Below are 14,960 nucleotides of genomic sequence, written 5' to 3'. Positions count from 1 at the left end.
AAGGGTGTGCTGCAGTCCCATGAGGCCCTAGCTGCACCATGGATGGTGGGATGAATTCAGACCCAGCTTCTCCTGGGAGCTAGGTGGGATGTACACAGGAACTTCAGAATGGGAGGGCTTTCCACTTGGGTGCAACAACCTTAAACAATGCCCATTCTCTGAATGGGTGGCTTATTCCACCAGTACAAAGAATTGGAATGGGAGAGACCCCCTTCCCCTTTATTCCTGCAAGGCTCCAGACACCAGCAGGTGGTGCCCAGCTGCCTAGCTGGCTGAGAGAAGGAGGTTCAGGGCCAGTTCCATGCTGCACCCTATTCAGTCTTTTGCTTAGCCCTGCAGAAGCCTGCCTCATGTGTGAAATCTGTAGCTGGGGCAGATAGGGGCTGCCACCTCTCCAGCAAAGCCCACCCACCCAGGTCCAGCTCCATTCCCATAGCTCAGGGCACTCGCCACCCAACTGGTTTCCAGGCCCCAGTATTGCATCCATCCATCCAGTCTCCACTGCAAATCTGATTATGATCATCTCTCTCTCTTACTGCCAACCTTCACCTGGTACTTTACCATTCTCAGACCCTCAGGGTAGGCTCTACCCTCCTTAACCTGTATTATATGGTTACAATCTAGTTTTCCAGTTATATTTTACCTATACATTCTACCAAGTCAAACTGTTCCCTGGACACACTTGCATCATTACCTTCACTCAGGGTCATCCTTTAGCTAAGATTAGCGCTCCCCAGTTCTTTTTGCACCTCCTTGCTTCTCCTCATTTCTACATCCTGCATCTAATGCCACCTCCCACGTGAAGCCTTCTCAACCAGTCCACCTCATGAGTGGAGGAAGGCTCATATCTCTGTGTCCCCAAGGCACTAATTGTCCCCAACAGTGCTCACCACATCCCCCCTTATAATGCATGTATTTTCCTGTCTGTGTTGTGTCTGCAAGAAGACTAAAGTGTAAACATCTGGAGATAGGGAGCATTTATTTCGTGCTTTTGTCTCTTTTAGAACACTTCATAAGACAATCCTGTATTCAGTAGTTATAAATAGGCGTTTGATAAATGGAAGAAAAGGTAGAAACATGTTGGGATGGATGGAAGGAAGGAAAAAAAGAAAGAAAAACAACTGGATGGAAAGTTGAAGGATGATTGGATAGAAGGATGGATTAAAGGATACAAAGGTGGATAGGACAGATCTAACGTACAACACAAGGACTATAGTTAATAATAGTATATTGTATTCAGGATTTTTACTAAATAAATAATTATAGCTGCTCTTGACACAAGAAGAAAAGTGGGTAACTATGTGAGATGATGGATATGTTAATATGTTCCACCATGGTAACCACTTATATATATAAATATGTATATTAATACATAATATGCATATTACATCATGTTATATACTTTAAATATACACAATAAAAATTATTTAAAAAATAAAAATAAGGGATCACAGAGACAAATAAATATGGACAGGAAGACAGGTGAACAGAAGGATGAAAGAAGGAAGTCAAAGAGAAAGGAAAAAGTATGGAAGTAGGGAATAGTGGATGGATGGATGAGATGAATGGATGGGGGAAGGATGATGGCTGGGTAAATGACGAAAAGATGAAGAGTTGGATAGAAGGGATGAACGGAAGAAATTAGTGGATTACTGGGAGGTTGATTAAATGAATGAATGGATGGATGAATAGAAGTGAAAGGGATGAATGAACAGATAAGTAGAAGAAAGGAAGGATAGATGAATGGGTTAAAGGAAGAATAGAAAGATGGAAGAATGAATGGATGGAAAGATGAATAAATAGAAGGATTCCTAGATAGAAGACACATGAAGCGTGGACAGAAGGTTAGATGATTAGGTAGTTGGATAGAAGCATGAATCGAAAGATAGAAAGATATAAAGGTTAAGGACCAATGGATGAATAGATGGAAGGAAGGTTAGAATGAATGGTTGGGTGAAAGAGAAGATGGAAAGAAGAATGGAAATGGACAAATTGAAGAACGGAAGTGGAGAAGGACAGATGGAAGAAGGAAATACGGATCGATATTTGTGAGGAAGAAAAAAGGAAGAGTGAATGTTGGCCAGATGGAAGTAGGGATATATGGAAGGAAGGACAAATGGTTGGAATGAATAATCAGCAGGAGGATGGATGGAATGAGCGGGTAACCATTTAAGGTGATGAGGACTGAAACTAGTGAGACTTACATAGGCAGGAGTGACTGTGCCCCTACCAGGGGTGGGGAGCAAGAAGAAAACATTTTCCCATCATTTATAAATAATTATTTTATATGCACAAAATTATCACCTGTGACTCAGATTTCAGGCCTCACAGCTAATCCCTATGGTACAGTGGCCTGATGCTGCTAGCGCACTTGCGTTAGGAAAGGAGAGAATTGAATGCACAGGCCTGCTGTGGAGGACCTGCCAACATAGGAGGCTGGACAGAATGTTCTGTACTGGACTCCATCCAGCTTCAGGAGGCCAGCACCAAATACAGACACATTTCCTGACACCTCCGATGTGCAGACCTTGGTGCTGCTGGCTGCTGGAGTGGGGGAGGCAGAGACAAACACAGCACATGCCTTGCCCTGCTTGCAGGAAGCCTCTGCTACACTACAGTGAATAAATAACCAGGTAGCCATGTTGCAAAGCCAAGAGGGCAGAAGCCTAGACAGAGATAAAGCAATGTGGTCATTAAGACGAGGGAGAAATGACTCCGAGGAATCACATGTCTAAGGGTTAATGTCCATAGGTTACTGTGAGTCTGAACACATGAGCTCCAGCTCATTCTCTCTTCAAAGGGACCCTCTGTTCCTGTCAGTGCCACTGGGGAGGAGCCAGTGGTACAAGCTCAGTGGCTCTCAGCCATGGCAGCTGCACACTGGCAATGCCTAGCCCCACCCAAGACCAATCAGATCAGAATCTCTGAGATAGTGGTGTTTGTTCATTGTATTTTTCAGAGCTCTCCAGGTGATTCTGAAGTACAGAGGCCAAGGACCATGGAGTCAGCAGGTGGGCAGATTCTCTGTGCTCACCGGCCACAGCTCCCCTGGGTCCAGAAGCTCTGTCTTCGGAAGCAAGAGACCCCTGAGAGCCTCATATGTCACCTCGCCTTGGATGTAAGCATGCAGAGGACTGCAGTGGTCTCTCTGGATGGAGGCCTAAGAGCAGGGGACTGACCTGAGGGTCACCATTGTATCAGAATCATGTTCTGCCTGGACTTTTCTACTCACAGGTGTGCAGGGCTATTCTCAGACTCCCTGCTGAGTGCTCAAAGCTTTTCTCTGGAGTAGCCCTTGGGGGCCAGGTCTCTGAGCTTCCTTTGCACTGGCTGTGGCCATTCATCAGAAGTGAGGACCCCAAACCCACGTGTGCCCACTGAGCCACTCACGTTCACAATGAGGAAGTCCAGCCAGCACCAGGCATTGGTGAAGTATTTTTTGAAGCCATAGGCCACCCACTTGAGCAGCATCTCAAACACAAAGATAAAGGTGAACACCCTGTCGGTGTACTCCAGCAATGCTTTCACTCTGGGCTTCTCGTCCAGGTAATAGTCTTCAAAGGCCTGGAAGAAAGGAGCAGAATGGCAGGCTGCCCAGATGCACAGCACTGGGGCCCAGACCGATAGCAAAGGGCCCAGCCAGCCCTGCCCGCAGCCCTTGGGAGCAGCTTTGGTAGCCAGCTTGCCCACAGCATTTTGTTGCCTCTGCTCTGGGGAGGTGAGTGGGATATTGAGATACAAGCACGACTTCCTCAGGGCCAAGTGGGAAGGGCAGCCCTGCTGACACCTTGCAGGATTGCTGAGTGCAAGTGAGAAAGGAAACCTTCTCGCATTGAATTTTGGAAGTGAACCAAAGGGATGCTAACAGTGACTCGGTTTAAAAATAAAAGCATCAAAAGATGTTCACAGACAGTTCACAAAAATGAAAGAATCACCAACAAACCTCTGAAAAATGTTCCATTTCACTGGTAATCAAAATAATTCTAATTAAAGGAAGACGCTATTTTTCTTTTATCAGGGTGGAGAAGATGAAAAAGGATGGGGAAACCCAGTGTTGGTGTGACTGTGGGCAGTTGCCACTCCTAAGTGACCAGCAGGAGTGAAAACCAGGCCAGGCTTGTGGGAGGTCAAATTGGTGATATAAATCAGAGATTTCTGAAGCTCAGCAATTCTGCCTTCAAGCACTTACCCTAAGGACACTGGATGCTGTTGGTGCCCACCCAGGTCCCCGTTAGGGGCCAGTGCTCTCATCCCCCAGCTTCTGGGAGTGTTGGCTGCTACCAGGTCATGGATGCAGATGTCCCCTTTTCCTGAGGGCTTCTTTGGCTGAAGGGAACTGTGTCCACCTTAGGAAATACTTAGGTTATATCTTTCCCTGGGGCAGCCCTCAGCCAGTGGCATTGACATGAAAGTTTTTAAGGGTCCTTTTTGCCTCAAGGTGGGACAACTCTGTGGTGCCCTTCATGTTTCAGGGCTGTCTGTGGGATCAGCGATGGCTGGATTTCCTCTGAACCCACATATTTTCTTATCTTCCAGTTCTGTGTACAGTACTCGGACAGGAATCTGTCCAGCATCTCTGAGGGAGTATACACAGGGCTGTCCAGTGCATATTAGAAGCAAACCTAGGGATTGGTTGAATAAATTATGGCACACTCCTATAATGGAATATGTTGCAGCCATTAAATCAGATAGCTTGAAAATATTTACTGAGAATATTTACTGAGAAATTACAGAATACATAAATATGGCTTTATTTTTGTAATATTTACATATTCTGTGCATAGAAGGATGGGAAGGAGGTATACCAAAATCTTTTCAAAGTGAGCTTCTCTTTGAGTGATAGAATGGGTATATTTTTCTTTACCTTTTTCTATAATTTCCAAGTATTTTCTTTTTTTTTTTGTTTTTGCACTTTGTCATGTTATTTTTAAAAAGTACTCAAAGTAAAAGCATAAAGACTAAATCTGGTGCCAGCTTGTTCAGTCCCGTGGCGACAGAGGTGGGAGTGACGGGGAGAGCGGCTGGGGGGCTGGGATGGGGCTGGAGCTGGAGCAGCTGCTGCAGGTCTGAGCTGCCCTGGGAAGGGAGGGGTGGCAGCAGGGGTGTGAGGAGAAGGGGAATAGAGAGAGAGAAGGGAGGGAGAGCAGAGACGAGGAACAAGGAGAGAAGGCCCACGAGCCAATGAGCTAACGTGCAAAGCAGCGGGTCAGCAGACATGAGCTTACTATTTTTACCCAGGAGGACAGGAAGGAGAGGGGGTAGGTGTGGAGAAAGCACTGTTCAGCCTCCCCTTGCCCCTGCAATTTGGCCCCTGCTAGGTGGCATCCTCAGAGGCTGTCATACCTGCCCCCCTGCACCTGAGATGGCAGACCAGGCCCTGCCCTCTTCTCGCCTGGCTTTGTGTCATTCCACCCCCATTTTCCTCCCTTGTCCTTCACCTGTGCTCCTCCCTAAGGCTGAGGCTGCACACTGTGCAGTTTTGGCACCCCTCCTGGGCAACCTGGCATTTAAGTGGGTGCCCCGATGGTAGATTGTTTTCAGGGAGTAAATGCCACACAAGGGGCAAAACAAGTGAAACCCCTGGGAACTGTGAGTCAGGAGAGCAGAGGGCTCTAGTCCTAACTAGCTGGGGCCCCAGGCAGGTCATTTCCTGTTTTGAGGCTCCAACTGCCTCATCTACAAAATGCGGACAAGCAAGGATGATAGATCCCTTTCTGTGTCAATGCTGACTTGATCTATTGGAATGAGTGGTAGGGACTGTGAAATGAGCCCAAGCCACTGTATAGAGAGAACCTTCCTTCTCTGTCCTACAGCATCTGGCATTCGGCCAGGGGCTTAGAGAGTGTCTCCTAACTCTGAATCTTGCCATGAGACCTTGTTGTTCAAAGTGTGGTTCATGGACGGCAGTGCCAGCATCACTTGGGAGCAGGTGGGAAATGCAAGTTCTCAGGCCCCACTCCGGAGCCACTTAATCAGAACCTGCATTTTAACAAGACCCCCAGGGGATTAAATTTTGAGAAGTGCCATCATAATGACCTTCTGTGAGTTTTGAAGGAGTAAGAGGATTTGCACGTGGTTTGATAAGAAAAGGAAGGCTTGTTCCCTTTGTAGAGGACTTCAGGTAAGCTCAGTGTGTTTGGGAGGCCAGATGGTGGAAAGACAGAGGCTTTGAGATCAAATGAGGGCAAAGTTAGCTTTTGTCACTGACAAATTGGGTGACCTTGGAAAAGTCCTTTGAACCCTCTCAGGCTCAGTTTCCCCATCCCTAAAGTGGGATGTATACACTCAGTCACTCAAATGCTTACAGCCAGGTTTAGCAGGCTGCGACGTGGGCACCTTGGCATGCCCTGCTGCTGAGAGGGGCCCTTACTGGGCTGCAGCTCTCCCTCTAGCCACAAGCTGGGGACTTTCAACCCAGGAGTCAGGAGACCCACTGATGCAGCTCCAGGGCCTTTGCATTAGGGGAGATCCCATCTGGGGGGCTTCAGGGCAGGGGCTGCACCTCCCCTCACCAGAGAGCCACTGCTGAGCAGGATCATGAAGATGATGAAGCTCTCGAACCAGCTGTGCTCCACGATGCGGTAGCAGGTCTTGCGCACCTGCCAGCCCGTGGCCCACGGAAGCTTGGTGGTGTCCACTTTACAGCAGGGACAGCGGCGAATGCATCCTGTGGGGAGAGGTGGCTGATGGTGAGTGATGACCCATTGGGAAAAGGGGATCATTTCTGCCCGAGCCCTGCAGAGAAACTGCTCTGTTGGGAAACCATCGCTACCCCTTTGGGAAAGATTTCTTTCCTGGAGTATTAAGGACAAGGGATCTCTTCCAGGTGGCCCCTCAATCCAGCTCTTCACGTTCCTCCCTGTCATTGGTCTCACCCACTCTGGGTCCTCCCCAACCATCCTCCTTGTAGATACCAGTGGCCCCCATCCTCAAGCCCACCTATACCTGGAAGAGTGACAAGCCATGGGGCATGGGCCTGGTGGTGTCCTAGGGACTGAGCTTTGAGCCCAAGCTGAATCGAGGGGCTACCACACGGCTGGGATGGGGCCTGAGTCCAGCCCAGCCCAGCCCAGCCCTGGGTCAAGTGAAAACTAGAAACTCGATGAAGTGGTTTTTAAAAAAATTTCTATTTAAAAATTATCGAGGCCACAATTACCCTCATAGTATGAACTACTTGTTCATTCACTGCACAAATGTTTATGGAGAATGTAATGTGCCTCGCTGTTCTAAACGTTGAGGAAAAAGAATAAGATACAGATTCTGCCTTTAAGAGTTACTCAAAAGATGAGGGAAACAGACACGCCATGGCCCTCCTCTGGGTCCTGGATGGCCCAAATCAAGAGTTTTTGGTGGTGTGTATGGTGGTGACTACCTTCTCTCTTTCCAACCTCAAGAGGTCTGGTTGTAACTCAGGGTGATGAGGAAGGCACAGCACCTGCCTGCCGTGTCTGCCACGGCATGAGATGCAGACACTGCAGCCAGGCAGCTACCAGTTGTGGCACCTGCGTCTGATGCTGGCACCCTCCAGCCTGGGAGTGAGGCAGTGAGGGGCCCTGCTTGTCTGTCCCTGTGGACTCCAGGCCAGGGCTCTGGACGCAGAGGTGCACAGGTGCATGTTTGCTGAACTGGATTCTGGTCCTTATTCACGTCAGTGTGAGGAGGCTGGCGGTTGCCCCTTTACCTTCTGTGAAGCAGTCCTCTGGTTCTTCAAGTTCATCTGCCAGCTCAGGGATCTTCCTCAGGATCTCCTCAGGGTCCGGGCAGTCCACCGTGCTGCCCTCCGAGGAACTTGTGTCGTCCACTCCCTGCAGGGCAGAAGCCCAGGGCAGTGAACTCAACTCTCGGAGGGGCCCGGGGAATCTGCAGGTCTGGCTGGCCAAGAGCCCTCGTGGCCCAGGCCCACTGCTGGTCCCATGTCTGGTGCCTCGCCAGCTGAGGCCAGGAACACTGATGCTCTCCCTGAAGCCCCAGAGACTTAGCTGTGAGAGGCTGTAAACCCCCAGGCCCCTGATGGAGAGCTGGCGATGGCCCGAGACACCGTAATTACACCCATAACGACTCTCAGCATTCTCTGTGCTTGAATATTTAATCACGGAGCAATGCTGCAGGGGCCTGCTGCCCTCCTGGCAGCTCCAGCCCTATAATGTCTCCAGATGAATTCAATTAGGAGTTGAAGCTGCTCTCATATTAGTAAACCTGATAGCTTGGCTAATGGACCCAAATGGTGGGGCGGGTCCCCATCTGTCGCTCTCAGGTCCCTCCCTGCCTAGCCAGGGTCATGGACAAGAAAACAAAAACAAAACCAAAGCCAACACCCAGAAGTTGTGTACTGAAAACATTGAGTAGGGAAAACTAGCCAGGGAGTTCTTAGAACTCATAGAAGGAAACACGACATCCACGTGCAAAACGGGACAACCGTCACTCAGTGGGAGCCAAGTGGTTTGTGTCCACCCCTTGGGGTCTCAGTTCACCCTCTTATCCTACCCCACTGTGGTTAGCCCTGCCTGGGGCATGCAGCCAGTAGCTGACATTCCTCAGGCTGAAGAGCTTGATAAGTTTGGGGATGAATTACGGCTTCCTTATCTTTGCCAAGCCCAGTGCCTGTCACACAGTCAGCACTCAGCGGCTAGGTGTCAAATTAAATTCTTGAATTTAAGACAGCGATATTAAAGATACTAAACCTTAATAGACACCTCTTTCCCTATAACTTGTTTTCTTCAAAGATTTGTAAGCGAAACCACAAAGTGTATTTTTACCTCTTACAAGATGATCCTAAACCCCAATTCTTCCTGCTCAGTCTCTGTAAAGCTGTCAGTTCACCATTCACCTATAGACAGCCTGTCCCAGCCTCAGCCTGTTTTTGGCTAGAGAAAATCGTGTGGACAAAAGAAAGCGGAGGAGAGTCACAGGGGAAGACTCCCTCATGTGCCAACACCTCCAACTTTTATCTGCTGGCTCTGAAAGATTTTTGACTTTCTTTGTGTATTGTCTTTTGTTTCCTTTTTTCTTGGCTGTCATTTTCTGGGCACTTACTTCATTTTGGGTAGGAGCTAAACATTTGACAAGCAGCATCTCATTTAAGCCTCAAAATGATCGTACCAAATAGACATTACCATTCAGTTTGGTAGACGAAGAAACGGAGGCTCGGAGATGTTGAGGAACTGGTCCTAGGTCCCATGACTTGTGGAGCCTCACTCTTTCTTCCCAGCCCTATCACCAGCCTGGAGTGAGATCGTGGTGATGGCATGGTGAAAGCTAAAATTGTCCTGATTAGCCAGAGGTTGGGAGGGACTTAAACAATTCCCAGGATGAGAAATGAGATTGTATGTCTGAGGCAGTCTGAGTTACCCCACCACTACGCCCACCCTCCAGCATCCACCCACCCACTGGTCAGTGTCTGGCTGGCAGTTCAACCTCTCCAGAAAGCTCACATACCTACCTCTGCAGGGGCCTGGGGAACATCCTCCTCTTTCCACTTCTCACCCAGGTATGGATTCAGGTCCTCGGATGACATTCCAGAGCCTGGGCTCCTGGGTGGCAGGTGGTGCTCACACCTCTCGACTTGCTGCAGCTGCTCCTGCTGGTGCGAGAGTGTCCCACCTGGGCACCTGGCCCCAGCCTTAGATGACCAGTTCTAAATTTAAAGGGATCTTGCACATCACAGACTGCCAGAGCCAAGGACCTCATATATGCAACTAATACACATGCAACTAATATACACGCATACATGCACTTGTATGAAGTGAGCACAAAGACTCTACCAGATAGATCTGTGCTGAACTTTTGACTCCATTACTCACAAGGTGTGTGACCTTAGACAAATTATTTAACCCCTCTGATTTTCATTTTCCCAATCTGCAAAATTGAGAAGGCAGGATCTACCTCATTCAGTTATTCTGATGACTAAATATGTTAGTTCTTGTAAAACACTTTGCATGAAGTGCATGGCTCAACAGATGTTAGCCATGACCACTATTACATGTTAAGAGGTCACATTAGTACTGAACTTGGCCATCTGGAGCCCCCTCAAGAACTCCAAAGTAACTGAAAATGCTTCTGAGTGGCAGACAACCGTCACAGAGTTCATGTCCTTTACTCTGGGTTGGTGATGCCCTGCCCTCGGCTGTCACCCAGACAAAGGCATGTAAAATATGGCAGTTGATAACAGCAGCTGCTGGAACACAAGTGACAGCTGCAGGGAAGAAGGCTATGGAAGAGCTACAGACTCAAAGCACAGCTTTCCGAGGCCACTTAGTGGCCTGGCCAGCAGCTCTGCACGTCCCTGAGGCCCCACAGGGACCCCTGCCTTCCCACATTGTGTGGAAGTGCATGCCCTGAGCCACTGACAAAAGGTTGATGAGGGTTGGGGGTTGACATATCAGCTTACGGTAGCAAGTAACAGTGCAAAATATTTAAAAATATGTATTATCAATAGGCTTAAATGTGCTTTAAATTTGTTGGTGTCAAAAGGAATAAGTGTCATTTCCTATAACAAAACTCATTGGGAAAAGCTGGCTAAATGAGTCATGTAACAATGGGGACTTCCTTGAATGCCGATGAAGATTAGATGACACTTGCTCTTGGACAGCATCCTGTCCTTAAAGGAATCTCGTTAGCATCTCACACACAGAGCCTGGTTGGGCAGAGCGAATAGGGCAGGTGTGTGAAAGATGATTCCCAAGCGCCTCAGAGTGGCCTGGGGCTCCTGCTGCCCCTCCCTCCCTGCCCTGTTGCCTGTCTGGGGATTTCTGACCTTTCCTCCAGGCCCTGCTCAAATGCTTCCTCCTCTGGAGAGGCTGGCACGGTTTAAGCGTCTTTATGTCAAGGACTCCTATGCCTGGCTTGCCAGGCAGGGGCTCTTCCAGGCTGTGCCAGCCCTGATATTGGGAAACCTCTTTATCGTAATTTCCCTTCTTCCCTGGGCCCCAGCCCTGAGGCCCCTCCCCACTTCCTGTGGCTCTCCCACGGGAAGAACTCTTACCTGCCCTTTGGGGATCACATCCTGCTGGGAGCTCCAAGCATCCTCCTCACCATCATCCTCCAAGTCATCGAGATCAGATTCACCCTCAGCAATGGGCACAGAGACCGGCACATTGGGGTTGGTGATGAAGTCACTGTACTCATCCCTGGGGCCTCTGGGTGCCGGGAGCCCTCCCAGGCTCCCCAGGACGGCATTGGCAGCAACGTGGTTCTCGGCTTTGGTGATGGAGAGGGGAAGCTTCACCACCAGCTCGGGCTCTACCTTGGGCCGGGGGAGCAGGCAGGGCCTACTGAAGAAGCCGCAAAGGGCCTGCCTGGTGCGAAGGCCAAATACCCGGATCCGTGTCAGGGCCACCTGCAGGTTGTTCACCTCCCCATCGTCCTCTGGGGCTGCGAGGTTGTCGGCACTGAAAGAGTTCAACAGCAGGGCGATGAACAGGTTAAGCACCTGAAGAGAAGGAACAGAAGGGAAGATCAATCAATCGATGAGCTGAGCCCCACCTCGGCCCACCAGGTCAGCAGCTGGATGGCAGGACAGCCACAGCCTGGGCCTCCCCTGCCCACCGGGGCTGCTTTCTCTCCTATAAGAGTGGACACTCCGAGAGCAGCGGAGGGGAGCCGTGAGGATGTGCCACAGTGCCCTGCCTCATGGGGACAAGGCTTGAAAGCACATTCTCCACCAGGGTGGAGGATCACACTGCTGAGAAAAGGGACATTTAGGGCCAACAGAGAGGAGCAGGCATGGGCCTGCCCTGGGACCACCCTCATCTGCCGAAGCCCCAGCCTCTATTCCTGACTCCAGAATCTTGGGCACATCTCCTCGCTGCTCCCACCTTCATACTCTCCACTTGTGAGCAGGGAGTAGGGACTCTCTACCTTTCAGAGTGACTGTGAAGACAGAATGATACGAAGGATGTAAAATAAGTGCTCAGAGGCAAATGTCCTGTCTGAGAGCAAGGGGCACCTGTGGCTCTGCAGGGGTGGTGAGCCCAGCCTGGAAGGACGGGCTTTCAGGCAGCCCTGCACTCAGGCAGAAGATGTAGGCAGAAGGCATCTCTAGCTCAGGGGCCAGGGTGGAAAGACTTTGAAGGGTCTGGATTTGTTGTTTCACCCCTTCTCTTGGTTTAGCTTTCTCCTCTCTGTAAAACGATTCTGAGAAAGGAGCCCAAGTTGGTTGACTTTCCCGGCTATGCGACAGGGGCTTCTGGAAGACCACATTCTCCCACACAGCCAGCCAGTGCAGGGAGGGCAGGGACCCCTGTGACCAGAGTGGGTGGGGACAAGCTGAGGGTTGAGGGCCAGGCTGGGACAGAGAAGAGTGTTGGGGCTAACTGGTAGGCATGTCTCCAGAGGGGATCCCCCCAAATGGGGGGGTAGATGTTGCTGTTGTCATTGTGGCCGTGGATGTTCTCCATGACCCAGGTTCTCTCTTGTGTCTTGTCTAATTGTGGCAGCACCTATGCTCCTAGTTTGCATCTGTGCAGCTTGGAGAAATCGGTCAGCTCTTACTCCCCTGAAGAAAAATAACATCTGAGCCCCGCTAGAGTGAGCAACGAAATTTTTCCTTTAACAACAACTACCATTTATTGAGTTCCTGCTGCAGCCCAGACACTGCACTAGGCAATTTGCATATGTCATCTCCTGTAATTTAATTCTTCAGTAAACCCATTGAGTAAGCATTATTTTCTTTGTTTTAGGGAAATTGGAGCTTGGGGAGATTAAGTCTCTTGCCCTGGGTCACCCATCTAGTAAATGGAAGGGCTGAGATTCTATACCAGGTCTTTCCGGTAGCCTGTGCTTATTCCTGAAAGCCAGGCTGCCTCCTAAGACACACTTCTTATAAGGTGCCCCACACGACTTTGAAAACCTCAAAAACTCTTCAACCAGGGAGGTGCAATATGGGCATAAAAATGTGGAACATCAAAGCTTTTTAGGATAACCCCGAAGCCTCATCCGTGCCCATGAGACAGTGGCCCCAGTGCGGCTCGCCACTCACCACCAGGTTTCCCAGCACCATCACTGTCAAGAAAAGCACAAGACAGATGGATTTGTCGCCGACTTCCATGCAGGCCCACATGTTCTCAATCCACTCTCCACAGAGGATCCGGAAGACGATCAGGAAGGAGTGGAAGAAATCGTACATGTGCCAGCGGGGCCAATCTTCATCGGGCGCGGAGATTTTCCCCCGATTGATGCGGTAGTTTTCCCCTAGGAGCTGCTTGCCAACCAGAGCGAAGACAAAGACAATGATGGCCAGGATGATGGTGAGGTTCCCCAGAGCCCCCACCGAGTTTCCGATGATCTTGATGAGTGTGTTTAAGGTTGGCCAGGACTTGGCCAGCTTGAAGACTCGCAGCTGCAGAGAAACAGAAACTGTGTCAGGTCCGGGCGGCTGTGCTCACTACCTTTCATCTGAAGTCTTGGCTGGAAACCAAAGGTCTGGGAAAAACAAAGCATTGGTTAAGACAGGGCATTCCCTGGAAGTTGCTTCCAGAGCCCTTTTTCCCCATAAGTTACTAAAAACTATGCTCAGCCTTCTATGGTCCCTAAGTATCAATGTGCTCCATTGACTGTGGCAAAGTCGGGGGTCTTATATTGGGGTGGTGGTCTTGCCATCTTTATGCTGTTCTATAGCCTGAGGCCTGATCCCTCCTGAATGTGCCTATTCTAAGGGGTATGATAGGACTCACAGATAAGTGAGAATAAGCTCACTTTGGACCTGAAGAGAGGCTAGCTAGCCTCCTTTGGGTAGGGCATGCCCCACTGCATTGGATAAGTATTTGTGTACCACCTCTTAGGGCATTTCTCAACTTAGGGCAGTGCACATCCTCTGTTGTTCTGAAATTGCAGGTGTCTATGATTTCACGGACCCAGCATTCACATATTTATTTAACTGAGCCACAAACCTAACCACCTTATTGCACGCCAGCCACACAGGTGCACGGAACTGTGCTAGCCTACGAGGTGTATGAAGAAAGGTATCTGGGCTCCTTCATGGAACTAATGGCTTAGTTACTGAGACAAGACAGAGACTCAAATAGAGTTTATTGTAAACGCAAATATTCTAAGTCCCACAAGAGAGCAAAATCTCCATGCATAAAAACGTATAAACACTTAAAAATATATTTGTATGGTTTTCTAATTTGTTAGAAAGAAATATCTGGACTTGACTGCCAGTCCAATCAGCCAAAGTGTGTTTATGGAGCAACTGCTAAGAGCCAGGGCGTCTGGCTCAGGTGCTGGGATGCTGTGTCGAACAGAACAGCGCAGCAACAATTTTGTCACTCACACGGCAGTGAGTAGCAAATCCAAGGGAGGTTTAATCCTCCTATGCAGTCAATACCATATGCACCACTCTCTGTGATGAGGGTCAGGGGGTCCATGTTCACCTAAGACCTAACTGCAAGTTACTCTCCTCATACAAAAGCAGAGCTTAAAACACATGTGAATTGGTCACAGAAACAGCCGATAAACACAAATAAAAATTGCACATAGAAACTAGACCTCTTTTGTGGAGGGTATTGGGGGAATGCAGAATTTCCTTAACAACACAGTTAATAAGTCTCCATTTTCATAGTGAACTCTGAGCAAGTGCAGAAGCAGAGGCCGGTATAGGGCCTGACATGGGGTAACAGCCACCTGCTGCACCACAAAGCCCTGGGGGCACGACTGGGGACTGTGAGGGGCACATGAACGTGCTCTCTGGCATCTGAGCACAAACAGTAGGCGTTGCCCCTTGCCTTAATCACACCTGGCTGACGGTTTCCACTGGCTCCTTAGTTGAGAGGGAGAGGAATTTATAAATTAATATTAGAGTCTCCTTATTTAATAGAGAGCCTTCTTAGACAGCAGTTTGTTGTCCATAACAAAGCTTATACTAAGCCGAAAGCAAGTTGTGTACAATTCTCATTATAGGGTATGAATTGAGTCATCTTCTATTAATTTTTTTTTGTCTTTGTAAAGGGCAAGAAAATAGGATC

General features: G+C 49.2%; 1 protein-coding gene across 3 annotated transcripts in view; it reads right to left on the bottom strand.

The window, feature by feature from the left end:
- SCN10A (sodium voltage-gated channel alpha subunit 10) overlaps positions 1-14,960 on the bottom strand; it is an 82,905-nt gene that overhangs the window by 13,876 nt on the left and 54,069 nt on the right. For 2 of the 3 annotated variants that reach the window (XM_045555659.1, XM_045555668.1), the window contains 6 exons: positions 12,977-13,336; positions 10,982-11,428; positions 9,440-9,580; positions 7,682-7,805; positions 6,513-6,667; positions 3,391-3,564 (listed from right to left, as the gene is read on the bottom strand). In XM_045555659.1, coding sequence (XP_045411615.1) covers positions 3,391-3,564; positions 6,513-6,667; positions 7,682-7,805; positions 9,440-9,580; positions 10,982-11,428; positions 12,977-13,336 — 1,401 coding nt within the window. The remainder of the gene's footprint in view (positions 1-3,390; positions 3,565-6,512; positions 6,668-7,681; positions 7,806-9,439; positions 9,581-10,981; positions 11,429-12,976; positions 13,337-14,960) is intronic. The other variant, XM_045555665.1, reaches the window with a different exon arrangement.

The sequence above is a fragment of the Lemur catta genome, chromosome 1, assembly GCF_020740605.2.
Source record: "Lemur catta isolate mLemCat1 chromosome 1, mLemCat1.pri, whole genome shotgun sequence".
Lineage (NCBI taxonomy): Eukaryota > Metazoa > Chordata > Mammalia > Primates > Lemuridae > Lemur > Lemur catta.
Note: the sequence above shows the minus strand (reverse complement) of the source record. Positions and strands in the feature narration are given on the sequence as shown.